Genomic DNA, 18380 nt, shown 5'->3' on the forward strand with positions numbered 1-18380 from the left:
AATCTTCTAATTGTATATATGAGATAATAAGAGTTGGAGGGTTTCAGGATTGCACAAAAAAAAAAGTCGGAGCTTCTCCCCTTTTCACCCGAAGAAACTTGATTTTCTTCTACTATGTTTCTTCCTTCGATGTGATCTTGTTTGATTCTTGGCTTGAAATGGTTTTATCTTAAGAAAAAAAATCTCCCAACATAAAGAAACACATGTTTGTGTTGATGTCAAATATATATTGACTAAGCAAACACAACACCTTTTGATGTTTCAAGATACGAAACTATTCAAGATGACACAAAGGTTGGAAGCGGAAGGGGAAAAGAATCCACAAACCCAATATAATTGGGATGATGGATCAGACCATGATGGTGTAACAAAGATATATGTACGAGGTGATCGTGAAGGCATACAATTCATCAAGTTTGGCTATGTTGGGACCCGACAACTGATAGATGAATCATTCCATGGTTTCTCAAATCAATGTTTCACACAGATGGTAAGACTTTGAATTATTCTAATTAAATTCCCTTTATTCTAGCTTTTCATGAGAATAATATTGAACTTTTTTTTTTTTTGAACTACATTTTTTTTTTTGAAGTTTGAGATTGATTATTTAAATGGTGAATATCTTGTATCTGTTGATGAGGGCTACCACAACCGCAATGTGATTCAAGCACTTCAATTCAAAACAAACTTGAAGGTCCATGAAATCATGGAATAGTCACGAAGCCATAGACACGAAAATAATTATGGCTTTTTCCATGCATGGCTATAATTTCGTGTTTAGTTTTTTTTTTTTAGTGTGGCTATATTAGTATATTTTCGTGGCTTTTTGTGGGTTTTATTTTTTTATATAAGTAACTCTTAACTAAATTTTTTGTACTAATTATATATCATTATTGTATCACTGGATTCAATATGTGATTTTGTGTCTGTGTGTGTGTAATGTATATCTACCAACTCTGACTACCATGTTTTTAAAAAAAAAATTGTAGTCTGAGATATATAAATCATGTATGTTAATGTAATGTATATCTACCATGTTTTTTTTTTTTTTTGTAGTTTGAGATTAACCATGCTGACAACGAATATCTACTGTCTATTGACGGTTACTACAACGAGACTTCCGGTGTGATTCAAGCACTTCAGTTCAAAACCAACATGAAGACTTCCGAAATGATGGGAGGCAAGGACGACGACGATGATGATGATGGCGAAACGGGTACAAAGTTTTCACTTGGATGCAACGGTCATAAGATCATTGGATTTCATGGATATGCCGAGAAGACGCTATATTCCCTTGGAGCATATTTCACATCACTTCCTATAACTAAATTGGAATACAAAGATAGTGCTAAAAGAGAACTTTACGATAATGGTAATTCAGGCTACCTTTGGGATGATGGTACTTTCCAAGGAGTAAGAAAGGTGTACGTTTATTATGATGGTCTTTATATAAGGTGTGTGAGGTTCGAGTACGATAACGGTGGCAAAGTGGAATCTCGTGAGCACGGGGTAAAAGATATAGCTGACGTACAAGAAAGAGAGGTTACAATTCCTACAACTTAATTATTCGTCAAGCATATATATCTTCTATGTGTGTTCTTGAATTGTGGCTTATATATGAAGCCTTTTTCATTGCAGTTTGTCCTGGACTATCCAAATGAATTTCTCATGTCCGTGAAGGGAACTAGCACACGAGTTAATATTGAAGGTGATCGTACGGTGATTACATCGTTGAGTTTCAAAACATCTAAAGGGAGGACCTCTCCAACATTTGGAAATGAGTTTTGCAGGAGTCCTGTTGAATTCGAGCTTGAAAAGAAAGGGTATGCTATTGTTGGGTTCCATGGACGGTCTGATTATTATGTTCTTCATGCTCTTGGAGCATATTTTTTCCCGATTCCTCGTGCTCAATAACTGCTCAAGATATGGGGGGGGGGGGGGGGGGGGGGGAACTAGTTCTTAAATATTGTCTTTCTATACATCTTGTACCTTTTGTTTTAAACTTCTGATTAACCAGAAAGTTTTGGACCAAGGTCCATAGTCTTCTTGGACCAAGGTCCATAGTCTTCTTGGACCAAGGTCTAGAGCTTGGTTAATTGACTAAACTTATTTTGAATAAACTTTACAAGCTTTATGAGTCATCACCCATATTAGGCCTTCATTTTCTCATTCAGAACAACTCCCATTTTGGCAAGTGATTACACTAGCTTGTAGTGCTCAAATCAGTGGATGTAAATAGAATATCATCACCATAATAGCTCGCGACAACGAGATCAACGCAAAAGCTAAATTATAAATCAAAAAGATACGTCTAAATAAACACTTTGACTGCGGGACGGTGTGAAGTAAGTTTGCGCACCATATTTTCTTATTGTTGGATCTGAATTATCATCATGTCCTAGTACAGAATTTTTTACCGGCTGCATTAAAAGGGTTGTTACATAAGAGTCCTAGGATTGCCATCAATAGATTATGCAGTTACTTCAACAGGTTGTGTCAACGCATCATCGACCTGGAGAAACTAATGGCAATGGAGACAGAGTTTGTGGAAACAATGTGTCAACTGGAGCGTTTCTTCCCTCCATCCCTTTTTGACATCATGTTCTACCTTCAAATTCATCTATCAAAAGAGGCACGTTTGGGAGGACCAGTACATTTCCGCTGGATGTATCCCTTCGAAAGGTTTGATGTACTCATTTGCTTCAATATATGTATTTCCTGCAATTATGTTGAACTAATATTCATTTCTTGACTGAGTTATAGGTACATGAAAACACTTAAGGCTGTTGTTAAGAATCATGCAAGGCCAGAAGCATGTATGGCTGAGGGGTATTTAGCTGGAGAATGTGTTGCATTTTGTTTACACTTCCTTAAAGATTCAGTACCAGTTCAAGAAACAGTTAATCGCAATGAAGATATTGAGGCTGATAGAGGCGTGGTTGAAGGTCGACCTCTATGGAAGGGTATAGAAGTTACCCTATCAGATAAAGATAGAGACACTTCACATCGCTATGTGCTAATGAACATGACATCTTTGGATCCTTATATTGAGTAAGAGGTAACCCTTTATGTTTCATCTACTAAATATTATTAAAATTCCATTCTCAAAACTGTTGTTTAATGTAAAATCAGGATGCATTTGGAAGAATTAGAAGCTAATGATTCTCGATGTGCTAAAAATGGAACTTTGTAATGGAAAAACCATACTGAGCAGTTTGCATAATGGCTTAAAATAAAGGTTTCCAGATGCAACTTGTCTTTTTGATTATTTGTTATACAGCTTGTTAAATTGACTGATTAGCTTGTTAGCTTCATAATAATGTTTTGCTTGATGGCTGGTTAGCTTATCTTGTAGCTTGATGGCTGGTCTTCTTGGACCAGATTGTTAGCTTATCTTGTAGCTTGACGAATGGTTTCTTGGCACAGATTGGTAGCTTCATGATCATGTTTGATTAATGACTGGTTAGCTTAGCTTGTAGCTGGATGACTAGTTTTCTTGGCACAGATTGTTAGTTTCATGATCATGTTTTGCTTAGTGATTGGTTAGCTTAGGTTGTATCTTGATGACTGGTATTCATGAATATCATTTTAGTACTTCAGCTTGATGATCAAGGTTGGAATTTTACTGTGGCAGATTCATTCAGACTCAACAAATAGTCATTCTAAGGAGATAAGGTGGTTGGCATTTGGACCAAGAAATGTTGCTTTAGCACATAAAGGATTTATCGTTAATGGGCAACGGTTTCACACAGATGTGGTTACGCGGAAGACACAAAACAGTGGAGTAACTTATGAAGCATTTAGCATGTGTAGATCAAGTGCTCGAGATATGAGACAAGTCGCCGATATGCTTACATATTATGGAGTGATAAAGGAGATTTTACTTATGGACTATCACATGTTCAAATTGCCGCTGTTTAGATGCAATTGGGCCAACACAGGGAATGGTGTGAAGGGGGAAGATGGTTTCACTCTTGTCAACCTTCATATGAACCAAACAGCCTATTTGAAAGATCCATTCATTCTACCTTCTCAAGCAAAACAGGTTTTCTATTCTAGGGAAGATGATAATTCAAATTGGTATGTTGTTATGAGAGCACCAACTAGAGGTTTTCATGAGTTGGAAACAGAAGAGGATTTAGGTGTTGCACCTTTGCCTGTCCAAGAAGTCGAAGATTTGGATGATGAATCTTGTGATGGTGATAGTGTTTATGTTAGGGATGATTGTGAAGGCTTGTTAGTGGTAGATTGATAGGTGTTTGTGGTTTCTGTAAACAATGAAATTTGTTATGGTTTTCTAAACATTTAAATATATTTATATATTTTGTATTAATTTTTATTAGTTTTTTTACAAATATTCGAAATAAAATTTTTTATTTTAAATAATAAATAATTCGTAATTCATTTTAATAAATAAATTTTGAATAATTTAGAAACAAACTAATAACATGAAACATTTGCTATAGGTAAAATCAAATTAATGAGTTTTAATAACATTTGTATCACGTTATTATAAATATTAACAATTGCACAGTAGACAACGCTACCGTTGTATAGTTAACTATAGCAAACCGGCAATCTGCTATTAAAAGTGTCCGACCTACTATAACGGGCAATCTCAGAGCGTTTTAGGAAACGCTATAATTGTAAACTCAGAGCGTTTTTACGGCCGCTATTAATACCCTTAGTTCCTGTAGTGTGTATTTATCCTCTCCTAAGAAAAGAAAAATAACTTTAGGCGCCTTATAAAGAGGTTTTGAAGGATGGCCATTGTTAGGGTTTACTTGTGGCAACTAGGATGAGACTTCATCTCTTCAAAATTGTGGAAATCATGAAAATTTTCAAGTTTGACACTTTGGAATCGGTATTTCTTCTTCTGTTTTTCTTTTGGGTTTAAGTTTTATATTTAACTGTTTAGTTGTTGTCTGTTTATTCTATAGATTTTGGTATTTTTTATGTTACTTTTATTCTATGTAACTTCTGTCACAAATTAAAAAAAGATATAAAACTTAACATTTTACCAAAAAAAAGAAGTATATGTTTGATATCACTATTTACAACATGAAATTAAATCCAAATCAAATTAAAAAAAATGTTTTTAAGTTTTTAAATCTTCAAACCAATTTGATTTATTTTTTTGTTTGCATAGTGATTTTATTCAATTCCATTAATAGTACCTTTTTTCCTTTATATAGATTTGAATGTGATATTGTACCTAAATGGGTTGTGTTCTATATTTTTCTTTGATTGATGTGTCAGCTCCTCGTCAGTCGTCACACCAAAAAGTTGATTTGTGGACAGACTCTAGCAACGTTAGTGTTGATTAAAGACCCAAGTAAACATTAGTGTTAGAAAATGTGTTGGAGCAACTAATAATTTAAGCTGGGAAGTCGTGTTGACAACAACTTCCTCTATTTAAGTAAGCTGCATCGAATTCTTTTACCTGCAGATCCAAGAAATAAATACAAGTTGCTGAAAAAAATATATATACAACAGTTGACGGGATAAAATTTAAACTAAATAAAATTGCAAGTGGGATTCAATTATTGCATAATGTATGTTTTCTTAAATCGTGAATTGAATTAAAATCCTGCATAACAATATTATATAGGAGGGAAGACGAAGACTTCATTTGGTCTTATAATAATAATTCCTTTTCTTAATATTTTTTTATCAAGCTTAATGTTTAAATACAATATTATACATTGTTGATTATGGAAGCAAGAGCTTCTATATAATTTGTACGATTAGCCAAAGCTAAGACACCTTCATCTTATAGATCTCCATAGCACTCTCTGTTCATCATCTCTTTCTCTTTCAACGACAATCATAGGTCAACTCTCTTTCTCTATATATCTCTATGCATATTTTCTTTTATTATAGGCTAATGTTTGAGCACCATATTCTTGAATACATAATTATAATTGTAATGAGCATAGTTTTGATAATTTAAGAGCATATAAAATCTTCTAATTGTATATATGAGATAAGAGTTGGAGGGCTTCAGGGTTGCACACAAAAAAAAAGTTGGAGTTTCTCCCCTTTTCACCCAAGAAACTTGATTTTCTTCTACTATGTTTCTTCCTTCGATGTAGATCTTGTTTGATTCTTGGCTTGAAATGGTTTAATCTTAAGAAAAAAAAATCTCCCAACGTAAAGAAACACATGTTTGTGTTGATGTCAATTATATATTGACTAAGCAAACACAACACCTTTTGATGTTTCAAGATACGAAACTATTCAAGATGACACAAAGGTTGGAAGCGGAAGGGGAAAAGAATCCACAAACCCAATATAATTGGGATGATGGATCAGACCATGATGGTGTAACAAAGATATATGTACGAGGTGATCGTGAAGGCATACAATTCATCAAGTTTGGCTATGTTGGGACCGGACAACTGATAGATGAATCATTCCATGGTTTCTCAAATCAAGGTTTCACACAGATGGTAAGACTTTGAATTATTCTAATTAAATTCCCTTTATTCTAGCTTTTCATGAGAATAATATTTAACTCTTTTTTTTTTGAACTACTTTTTTTATTTATTTGAAGTTTGAGATTGATCATTTCAATGGTGAATATCTTGTATCTGTTGAGGGCTACCACAACCGCCATGTGATTCAAGCACTTCAATTCAAAACAAACTTGAAGGTCCATGAAATCATGGGATATGAGAACTATGATTATAACTTTAAACTAGCCTTGTCTGGCAAGAAAATCATTGGGTTTCATGGATCTGCTAAGTCAAACCTGAACTGTCTTGGAGCATATGTTACAAGCATTACTCCAACTAAAATGGAAGCAAAAGGAGGAAAGGGAGGCAAGGAGTGGAATGATGGAGCGGACTATGAAGCTTTAACAAAGATTCATTTACGAACTACTTCAAAAGGCATAAAGAGCATCCAATTCGATTATGTGGACAAGGCTGGACATCCGAAAGTGCTAGTCCATGGTTCTAGCACGGCTGGAGGCAACACGCTGGAGCCGGTAAATAAAATTAAACTTTATTTAAATTTGGTGACTAAAGAGTTAATAGTCTGGTGATAGTTTGTACTAGAGTGTTGTTATCAGACTTAACAAGCCATAAAAAAGTCATGAAAATGCCTATATAGACACGAAAAGAATTCATGGTTTTTTTCCATGCATGGCTATAATTTCGTGGTTTTTTCGTGGTTTTATCTGTGGCTTTTTGTGGGTTTTCTATAAGTAACTCTTGATTATATTTTTTTTACTAATTATATATCATGCATTATTGTATCATTGGGTTCAATATGTGATTTTGTGTGTGTAATGTATATCTACCATGTTTTAAAAAAAAAAAATTTGTAGTTTGAGATATATAAATCATGTATGTTAATGTAATGTATATCTACCATGTTTTTTTTTTTTTTTTGTAGTTTGAGATTAACCATGCTGACAACGAATATCTACTGTCTATTGACGGTTACTACAACGAGACTTCCGGTGTGATTCAAGCACTTCAGTTCAAAACCAACATGAAGACTTCCGAAATGATGGGAGGCAAGGACGACGACGATGATGATGATGGCGAAACGGGTACAAAGTTTTCACTTGGATGCAACGGTCATAAGATCATTGGATTTCATGGATATGCCGAGAAGACGCTATATTCCCTTGGAGCATATTTCACATCACTTCCTATAACTAAATTGGAATACAAAGATAGTGCTAAAAGAGAACTTTACGATAATGGTAATTCAGGCTACCTTTGGGATGATGGTACTTTCCAAGGAGTAAGAAAGGTGTACGTTTATTATGATGGTCTTTATATAAGGTGTGTGAGGTTCGAGTACGATAACGGTGGCAAAGTGGAATCTCGTGAGCACGGGGTAAAAGCTTTATCTGACGTACAAGAAAGAGAGGTCACAATTCCTACTACTTAAACATTCGTCAAGCATATATATTTTCTATGTGTGTTCTTGAATTGTGGCTTATATATGAAGCCTTTTTCATTGCAGTTTGTCCTGGACTATCCAAATGAATCTCTCATGTCCGTGAAGGGAACTAGCACACGAGTTTATATTGAAGGTGATCGTACGGTGATTACATCGTTAAGTTTCAAAACATCTAAAGGGAGGACCTCTCCGACATTTGGAAATGAGTTTTGCAGGAGTCCTGTTGAATTCGAGCTTGAAAAGAAAGGTTGTGCTATTGTTGGGTTCCATGGACGGTCTGCTTATTATGCTCTTCATGCTCTTGGAGCATACTTTTCCCCGGTTCCTCATGCTCAATAAATGCTCATAATGGGGGGAAAACTAGATGAACAAGGTGGTGATGATCATGTTTTAATATTGTCTTTCTATATATCTTGTACCTTTTGTTTTAAACTTCTGATTAACCAGAAAGTTTTGGATCAAGGTCCATAGTCTTCTTGGACCAAGGTCTAGAGCTTGGTTAATTGACTAAACTTATTTTGAATAAACTTTACAAGCTTTATGAGTCATCACCCACATTAGACCTCCAATTCACATTCACAACAACTCCGGTTTGGCATGTCATTACGCTAGCTTGTAGTGCTCAAATCAGTGGATGCAAATAGAATGTCACCACTGTAATAGCTCGCGACAACGAGATCAAGAAAAAATTCGCAAAAGCGAAATTATAAATCAAAAAGATATGTCAAAATAAACACTCTGACTGCGAGAAAATAATCAAAGACTTGTGATCGTCGCAAAGTCGAACTCTCATTAAATCAACAACGTTGATAGTAGTCGTAGAAGTAGATGACGGCTTAGTTTGAGTCAATTATTCTTCAGGCTAAATCGATTCCAACATGTGGAAACTTTAAATCGTAACGAACATATATCTCGACTGAAGTAAAAGTTGCAGTATAGGGTTGAAATTTTACTTTCTGTGTAGTTTACAAATTAGCCACGAAAAAATCTCGTATAGCTACGAACAAAATTTTGTGATTAAATTTTTTCGTGATCTTCTCGAGGCTTTTCTGTGAGTATTTCAAGGTAGACTCGAAATCTTGTAGTATCTACTACACATGGGTCGTAATATTTTTTTTTTGTTTTTTTGCTTTTTTGTTTTTTTTTTGACAACCATATGTGTCGTAATGTGTCGAGTTATAAGATTAAACCTAGCTTCTCATGAATTAATTAATTACTTGACAAGCTATCAGTTTTTTTGTTTTTCTTGTTTATTAAATGGACACTTCGGTCATATCAATACATGCAATAGCCGATCCATTTTTTAAACCGGAGCTATCATATAGAATACTATACAAATGTTAAAATAAATGTTAAAATAGGTAAATTAACCAGCGAATAAAACAGTCATGAAGAAAAGGCCTATGTAAGAAAAGTTCTCGGCCAGTAATATAAATATCTTTAATTATTTATTCAATTAAGAAGGGTTCACCTAAACCTCGATATTACATAAATATCCAGAGGGAGTAACCGAAAATGGTTAAGAAATTACTAAAAGAGGAAGCAACTCCGAGTATCACATCAGATGATCCCCAAGGAGCATATAAGAAATATTCTAACCTCAACAATCTAACCTCCAAATAAAGGAAGCGAGACCAAATTTGGAGTATAAACACAGTGACAACACTTACCAATCCGAGGATCTATTTGAATCTTCTTGCATTGATCTTCCCTCACGATAAAGATGCAAGCCACTCCAGTTTCATCTTCGCCACGACACATGACTAAGGTCTTCTCATAAATGAAGTAACTAGCTCGATAAACATGCTCACTATATAGCTTTGCCAAGTTAGCTATTGACAAGGTCATCAACTTTATCCAAACCACGCCCTCTCGGCCACCATCCCCATTGGTGTTACTAATCCTCTCCTTAGTTACCCATATCCCAATCTCCCTTGTTACACCGCATTGCTCTAACAACGAAAACCGATCTCCCTTATAAACCGCGAGGATAATTTCATTAATATGAGGGTTCTTTTGACACGGAAGGAGACATAATGGTTTGAATTTCTCCGTCGAGAAATCAAACATTCGGATGTAGTAGTACTCATTAATCTTAGACCTACCCCAAGTAATCCAGTAGATGTTTCCATTTAAAGACACATTTGATATTTTAGCCACTTCAGATAAGGGGAAGTCGTAATCCTCAGGTCTATTAATAAACCTCAACAAGTTGGAAGCACACTCGTAGATCCCAACTCTCTGATCACTAAAGAATTTACGGTGACAAAACAAATAGCCTAAGATCTTGTATACCTTTTCGGGTCTAGTATTATCGTATCCTAACCCAAAAACACAGAACTCTTTGTCCCAATACTCGATCCATTTAACCTGTCTCAACCATGGGTTCCAGAGAGCTGTCTTGCTCTCTACAAACCGATAGTTACAAAGCAAGAACTCATCGCAAGTAGTCACGATGGTTCTATGATTGTAATTTGTTTCTCTGTTTGGAATATATGAGAAGGAGGGTATCTCACGGACCTCTATCGTTGGATCGATGCTGTCGTGATCGATGATGTCTATTGAATAAATCTTGGAAGTGGTCAAGAGGATGAACTGGGGACGGGAGCGAGACAAGTGATTGTTGATGAAAGTCTTGTCGTTGAAAAGAGAGTTGCATTTTCTAGATACGGTTCTGAACCGAACGAGAGACTGAGGTGGGAGACGAGAGAGTATGTCTTCCTCTAATTCCCACGGAAGGTTCACCAGCGGAGACATGAGGTCTTCTGTTTTCAGTTTAGTTTTGAGTTTTAGCTCTGATAACATAGGAGAAGAGAACCTGTATTTATCCTGTGCTAAGAAAAGAAAAATAACTTTAGTGATCTTTATTTTTTTTCCTTTGGAAAAAGTTATTAAATGCAAAGTAAACAATATAGATCCAAACATTGAATATATACATGTGTAAGTGAAAGATTTTTTGTTGATTTTGTACTATTAATACATATAGATACTATTAATAAAGTGAAAGATTTTACGTTAGGTCTACTTCATTGAGATTTGAGACAAAGGGGCTTTCTAAATGGATACACAACAAATCAATAACAATTAATTGCAACACTTTTAAATGAGAAACTAAGATAAATTAATAGTAAAAGGAGAAAGTATAGTAACACATGCATGGATATAGGGATAAATGGTGAATTAGTGTAACACGTAACCATTTTCTTATCTTTTGTGTATATTTGAGGTGAGAGGTCATCATCCCTTTCCTCCTTTCTCATATTTAATTTAAAAAAAAAAATAATTCAATGCAGAACAAAAAATAAATAATTTACCACATTTCATCTTCTTTATTGCTTTAATGTTTCAATTACAATCAAGTTATTCGGTAGGGTGACACTTTTAAGTATTGATCATGGCATGTTTGGGACTTAGCCACAACTGTACGGACATCCGTACGTCCGTACATCCGTACATATGTCTAATAAAGCCGAGTCTCACCAAGTTACATAAGGAAGAGAAGAGGCCTGTTCATCTAAGACCCATACGATCATGAGAAGTCTCTAAATATCTCTTATAACCGTTAGGAGATAAGAGGAGGAAGAGTTACATGTTTGCATACTCACATGTCTCATCCTAGGAGACTAGGAGCGGTCACTATCACCTTGGGGATCAACCTCTCTCTCTTTATGTCTCTATTACTTAGATATTCGAATGTAATGGGAAAACCCTAGTTGTCTCCCTATTAAAAGGCTTGCGCCTACATTGTAAACATACTATTCTAATAAGAATCTTTCTTCTATTCTTCCATTCTCTTTCTCTTCTCCTAAACTCTCTAATTCTCTATTTACTTCCGCTAGATTCAACATGGTATCAGAGCATGTTTCTCGATCTTGATTCTCTAAACATACTCTTCTTATTCTACTAAATTCTACACTCGATTCTCTTCTACTCTACTATTCTCAAAACTTTAAACCGATTAGATAATATTCTAGTTCTTGCTATTCTCTTGCTATGGAGAACACTAAACCAATCGTTACTCCAGTGGTATTGAAAGGTGCAAACTACCTATTGTGGAAACGGACCACGAAGACCGCTCTTAGTGGCCGGGGACTATGGATCCACATCGAAACGGACCAACTCCCCAAGAAAGCCAACAAAGAAGACGGCAAAGAAGTAAAGGAAGAAGATAAGGAGGCTGAACTGGAAAAGGAAGTCAAATGGTTCCAAGAAGATCAGACCGTGCTTGCCATCCTTCAAAACTCGCTTGACGCACCCATCCTTGAAGCATACTCATATTGCGAGACGACCAAGGAGTTGTGGGATACGCTTGCGAATGTGTATGGAAATGTGACTAACTTGACTCGTGTCTTTGAGGTCAAGAAAGCTATCAACTGTCTCCACCAAGAAGACTTGGAGTTCACGAAGCATTTTGGGAAATTTAGGTCCTTATGGGCTGAACTTGAGATGCTTCGACCAAGCACAATAGATCCGGCCATCCTCAACGAGAGAAAAGAGCAGGAGAAAGTCTTTGGTCTCTTTCTCACCTTGAATCCGGCGTTCAATGACCTTATTAAGCACATCCTAAGAGGCGACAAGCTCCCCACTCTTGAAGATGTGTGTTCTTGAGTACAAAAGGAACAAGGTTCATTGGGGCTCTTTAGTGGGAAGGAAGACCTAGTCACCGCCAACAAAGGAGTCTACAAACAAGAGGAAATAAAAGTGGTGGTGTGTGACCATTGTAAGAAAGGGGTCATGTGAAGGACAAGTGCTGGATTCTTCACCCTCATCTCAAACCGGCCAAGTTCAAGGCGCATCTCTCTCAAGAAGGGACAAACGGACAAGGATCTGGTGCTGAAAACCAAGGAAACGCTACTGTCATGGCCGCATCCTATGGGGACCTTGTGAGGAAATCAGACCTAGAGGCCCTCATTTGATCAATTGCAACACTTAAGGATTCTGGTACCACTTTCTTTGCTTCTAAACCTAATAGATCGCTTGTTGTTGACTCTGATGCTTCTCATCACATGATAAGTAACCCTAGTTCATTAAACAACATAAAACCGGCCCTAGGAAGTGTTATTATTGCAAATGGAGACCGTATACCTGTTAAGGGAGTAGGAGACTTTAAATTATTTGATAAGAACTCCAAAGCTTTCTTTATGCCTAATTTTACATCAAACCTCTTATCGGTAAAAAGGGCTACTACTGATTTAAATTGTTATACTATTATTGGTCCTAACAGTGTGCATTTTCAGGATATTGAGAGTGGAAAGGTTCTTGGGAAATGAAATGCTAATGGCGACCTCTATGTCCTAGAGAAAATTACACCAAGCTCCTCTCCTTGTGTTTCTTTTAAAACTAGTCTTGTTAGTGATTCAACTGATGTTTGGCATGCTAGATTAGGCCACCCTCACTCTCGTGTCTCATTTGATAACTCAAGTTGTGAGTCTTGTTTTCTTGGGAAACATTGCAAATCTATTTTTCCTAAATCTACTACTATTTATGAACATTGTTTTGATTTAGTACATTCTGATGTGTGGACATATCCTTGCCTATCTAGAGATAACAACAAGTATTTTGTGACTTATTGATGAAAAATCTAAATATATATGGATCACATTGTTACCTTCTAAAGATAGAGTATATGATGCCTTTGTTAATTTTCAGAATTATGTTACTAATCACTTCAATGCCAAAATTAAGGTACTAAGATCGGACAATGGAGCAAAATACACTGGTCATAGATTCAAAGAAGCTAAGCATGGCATCCTATAACAAACAAGCTATCCCTACACACCGCAACAAAATGGGGTGGCCAAGAGGAAGAATCACCACCTTATGGAAGTTGCTCGATCGATCATGTTTTACAAACATGTTCCTAAAAGATATTGGGGAGATGCTGTGATGACAGCTTGTTACTTGATCAATCGGAAACCAACCAAAGTTCTGCAAGATATCTCTCCGTTTGAGGTATTAAACCAAGTTACACCATCTTTGGATCACTTACGTGTGTTCGGCTGCGTGTGTTTTGTCTTATTTTCAGGTGAACAAAGGACCAAATTAGATGCCAAGAGCACCAAGTGGATGTTTATAGGTTCATGGAACATGCTGGCTATTTTGAGAAGGGCGACTGTAATGATTTGAAAGATCTCTCTTGTTCACCTAATGATCGATCTACAAGCTTGCGGTTCCTTCTTGAATATCTTGGAAATACACCGGTTCTTTAAGGATCCGACAAGGTGATGTCACCTAACACCGCAACTACACCGGTGGACTCTCCCTCCTTGGATACACCTATGTCTACTACTCCGATGGCACCTCATGACTCACATCCTACTGATTCTTCCAACTACACTGGTGATGATGAGTCCCCTACCATCTTGAGTCCCGCTTCTTCCCTTGGCGACCAACCGATCGCCCAAGAGGAGATTGTTCCGGTACAACCTCTTCGCCGCAATGACCGCGTCAAGTCTCACCCCTCCACATGGAAAAATAAGCGTGTGTACTATAATAACCAAGTCGTGGCTCATCCTATCCAATATGTATGTTCGCTTGACCTTCTACCCTCAGACTTCCAAGCCTTCATTAGCAAGATTGATGAACATTATATTCCTCAAACTTTTGATGAAGCGCGTGAAAGTAAGGAGTGGTTGGATGCGGTTCAGGATGAAACTGGTGCTATGATCCGCAACCACACTTGGGATGAAGCTGACTTACCAAAAGGCAAGAAAGCTGTTAGCTCTCGCTGGGTGTTCACCATTTAAGTATTTGAGTACTGGTGACATCGAGCGTTACAAGGCTTGCTTGGTTGCTCAGGGGTTCACTCAAACGTATGGGGCTGACTATACGAAGACTTTTGCACCGGTGGCCAAGTTGCACACTGTACATGTTGTTCTCTCCCTTGCCGTGAATCTTTCATGGGATCTTTGGCAAATGGATGTGAAAAACGCCTTCCTCCAATGGGAACTTGATGAGGAGATTTATATGACACCGCCTCTGGGACTTGAAGACATTGTGGCTCTGGGCAAGGTCCTTCGTCTCCGCAAAGGCATCTACGGCCTCAAACAGTCTCCTGGAGCTTGGTACCACAAACTGAGCTCTACCCTCAAGACTCGTGGTTTTAGACGCTCTGAGGCCGATCATACTCTTTTCACTCTTCAAGGTCCTCTCGGCATTGTTATGGTTCTTATCTATGTGGACTATATCATTGTCTCTGGTAATAACAAGGACGGTATCCTTGAAACTAAAACCTTTCTTAAATCTGTGTTTGATATTAAAGACCTTGGTGAACTCAAATATTTTCTAGGCATTGAGTGAAACAGGGAAACTTGGCGTTAAACCAGCGCTCACTCTACTTCCTGAGGACTATCAGCTCAAGTGAAAGGGGGAGACTGTAACGCCCCCAAACCGTACTATGACCACCAAGGCCATAGCACAGCCCCGAGACGCTACTTTGGAAACATTCGCCAATGGTCCAGCCGGGTACGAGAACAAATCAAGCCCTTTGGCCGGTCCTTTGGTGAGGTTCCCGACCACATGACACGTCCTTAAGGCTTTGCAACCCTACGGACACGCCGTGTGTTGAGCCGACTCGGACAGAGTCTATATCAGTACAACTCGTTCGATTAAAGAAAATCCGATTCATTGATACTTAAAAGAGTTTACTACAAACGGTACACAAAAGTTCACAAGGCCTAACGCCAAAGTTTGGGTTGCAACACAACATACTTGAATTTTACAGTAGACACAAAATAAAATCTATTCCGGAGTCCTATCGTTCACCACGCCCTCTAGTTCCCTCTAGGGTTACCTGCAACACAAATATTTATCGTAAGTAATCTAAAATTACTTAGTGAGCTCAGGGTTCCTGCAAAGAATTAAACCCCAATCCCAAACCCCAAAAACAACAACATGCAAGTTTAAACAACAACATGCGAACACACAACAACTTGCGAACGTATTAACAACATGCGAACATATACGAAGGACATGTAAGCATAAGTAACTAACATGCAAGCATAAGCAACAATATGCGAACATACAACAATAACTTGCGAACATAGATAACAACATGCGAACATATACGAATAACATGTAAGCATATGCAACAATATTTGATAAGCAAGCGCATACTACACCACAATCAGAGACAACATGCGGAAGCTAATAAGCCAAGCAAGATTGTTTTACAAGCAATCGCAACTACATGCACAACAAACAACAACATGCAACAATTTAACTTGAACTAAAACAACCGTTTTAACAAGTTTGATTCTATTGGGCCCGGCATGCATCCTTTTCCCTTAACCCCTCATGATTCTCCGAATCACAACCACAAAGGCATGCGATCGGATAACACTCAAAGCCACACCGTCGTGTAGACAACCTCGGCCAGGGTAGCGAGCCCAGTAACCTCCGAGCTCTTTGTAACCAACCCTACACACACGAACATGGGTTGCATGTCGCGGCTGTATGTGGTACGGAATGGGAAGGATAGCAATACCAAATCTTACAACGCTTAGCTGGAATTTCTCGCGGACTAAGACGCCTTAAGACTTCACCGAACTTAATACTTGAGTTTTTATGATTTTTAAGCTCATAAGTTTACAAGTATCTTAGCTAGTTATCACCCTTGTCACTAGACCATTTCGATCTAGTAACCGATGTAACCTCATGCGCATGCATTTAAACAAGAAAAATACCAAAGAAATTTCAAGTAAATGCAACTAAATGCTTCATGCAAACCGCGCACTAGATGGATGTCTTTAATTCCCCAACTAAGCCGGCGAAGTATGTGCCTGAACTCACAGTAAACCGTCGATGATCAGTCTCCTTCGACGCTGCTTCTCTCGCGGCACACTCTCGGATCTTCTTCTTCGGCTAGAATCGATTTCCTTATCGATTTAACCTTGGCTGATTGTCGATAGTCTCAGCTTGCTCCTCTCTTCTTCTTCTTTCGGCGGCAACTCTCTTCTTCTCTACCTCGCGAACCCTCTCTTCTTTCTCTTCTCTTTCGCTCACTTTCTCTCTCAAATTTCCTCTCCTTACCCCATTGATGGCTTATGCGAAAATGAGAGAGATGGAGGCTTATTTATAGAGGATTTAGGCGGGTGGCGGCAGCCAATGCATGTGGAGCACTCTCTCCTCCTTAGTCGCTATTAGAGCATGTATAAACACATGGAGGAAAAACGAGCTTACACCTTGATTCCATCAAGTTTTCTTGATTTCTTTAATCCACCCACTAAACTCCACTAACCACCTTTGATTATTTAATTCCTCCACTAACTCCCATTAGATTAAATTAATCCTCCACCTTGAATAAATTAATCCTCCATTAGTGGGCTCCTTCCAACCTTGCATTCGCGTCCGCGTACATCCTTGGTCGTTCAGCGTTCAGCCGGTACGTTCTGACGCGTACGTACGTCCGGTACGGTACATGGTACATGGTACAGGGTACCACTGGTCATCTCTTGACTCGTCCAGAATTCCTCGGACATTACTTTTGTAATTCTTCTACTCTCCTCCCTTGCCTTCCATTTGTGTCCCTTGCGCGTCCTTGGACCAGGGGGTTTTTATTTTAAATTTCACCCATTGGTGAGGGTCGTTACAGAGACAGTCAAGGATAAGCCATTGGATCCATTGGACGAGCCATATGAAGACATTACACGCTATCGTCTGTTGGTAGGTAAGTTGATTTACCTTACGATTACACGTCCGGACTTATGTTATGTTGTGAATCAGGTAAGCCAATATATGAAGTCTCCAACCAAGTATCAGTGGAGTGTGGTGGAAAGAATCCTGAGTTACATCAAAGGGAGCCCAGGCCAAGGCATTTGGATGGGAAAGAACTCAAGCACTGAAATAGTTGGATACTGCGACGCTGATTATGCTGGTGACACACTGGATAGACGCTCTACCACTGGATATTGCACGTTCATAGGTGGGAACTTGGTAACATGGAAGTCGAAGAAGCACAAGGTGGTGTCGTGTTCAATCGCGGAGGCTGAGTACCGAGCAATGAGGAAGTTAACAAATGAACTCACATGGCTTAAAGCACTCCTCAAGGATCTTGGTATTGAGTCCAAACAACCGATCACGATGCATTGTGACAACGAAGCCGCAATTCACATAACCACCAACTCAGTTTTCCATGAGAGAACCAAACACATTGAAGTAGGTTGTCATAAGGTCCGAGAGAAAATTGAAGGAGTGATACGTCCATGACACACTAAGAGTCAAGACCAATTGACAGATATCTTCACCAAGGCTGCATGTCCCAAGGTTTGTGAACACATTCATAGCAAACTTGGACTAGTAGACCTTACACGCCCATGATCGACTTCTCTAACACATGGACATCACACTCTTTTTCCCTTAACATAGTTTTATCCCATGAGGTTTTCTATGTTAAGGTTTTTAATAAAGTGATGCTTCATGGGTTCCAAGCTTAGCCAATTCATTAGGTTAAGCTTTAGGGG

At 38.0% G+C, this 18380-nt stretch overlaps 3 protein-coding genes and 2 pseudogenes across 5 annotated transcripts; 4 read left to right on the forward strand and 1 right to left on the reverse strand.

Annotated features, from left to right (window-relative positions):
• The first annotated feature begins 224 nt into the window (after positions 1–224).
• Positions 225–2141, forward strand: LOC147950443 (jacalin-related lectin 13-like). Its single transcript, XM_087463124.1, has 3 exons — positions 225–490; positions 1057–1542; positions 1639–2141. Exons 1-3 carry the CDS (start codon positions 257–259, stop codon positions 1912–1914), a joined length of 996 nt encoding a protein of 331 aa, XP_087319250.1. The 5' UTR covers positions 225–256; the 3' UTR covers positions 1915–2141.
• A 992-nt stretch (positions 2142–3133) lies between these two features.
• LOC147950444 (uncharacterized) lies at positions 3134–4252 on the forward strand (annotated as a pseudogene).
• Positions 4253–5594: 1342 nt separating this feature from the next.
• LOC104791108 (jacalin-related lectin 13-like) lies at positions 5595–8468 on the forward strand. 2 transcript variants are annotated; one of them, XM_087463156.1, is made up of 5 exons: positions 5595–5833; positions 6229–6452; positions 6557–6991; positions 7402–7887; positions 7984–8468. In XM_087463156.1, the coding sequence occupies exons 2-5, from the start codon at positions 6246–6248 to the stop codon at positions 8257–8259; spliced, it is 1404 nt and encodes a 467-aa protein (XP_087319282.1). In that variant the 5' UTR covers positions 5595–5833; positions 6229–6245; the 3' UTR covers positions 8260–8468. The 2 variants fall into 2 exon arrangements, with proteins under 2 accessions (XP_087319282.1, XP_087319274.1); XM_087463148.1 differs by having other exon boundaries at positions 5716–5833; positions 6096–6452.
• An 878-nt stretch (positions 8469–9346) lies between these two features.
• On the reverse strand, positions 9347–10769 carry LOC147950445 (protein SUPPRESSOR OF NIM1 1 pseudogene; annotated as a pseudogene). The gene has a single exon (XR_015564530.1). The product of XR_015564530.1 is annotated as a protein SUPPRESSOR OF NIM1 1 pseudogene (transcript).
• Positions 10770–15316: 4547 nt separating this feature from the next.
• LOC147950446 (secreted RxLR effector protein 161-like) lies at positions 15317–18126 on the forward strand. Its single transcript, XM_087513329.1, has 2 exons — positions 15317–15421; positions 17644–18126. Exons 1-2 carry the CDS (start codon positions 15317–15319, stop codon positions 18124–18126), a joined length of 588 nt encoding a protein of 195 aa, XP_087369455.1.
• The last annotated feature ends 254 nt before the right edge of the window (positions 18127–18380 follow it).

The sequence above is a fragment of the Camelina sativa genome, chromosome 1, assembly GCF_030686135.1.
Source record: "Camelina sativa cultivar CO46 ecotype springtype chromosome 1, ASM3068613v1".
Taxonomy (NCBI): Eukaryota; Viridiplantae; Streptophyta; class Magnoliopsida; order Brassicales; family Brassicaceae; genus Camelina; species Camelina sativa.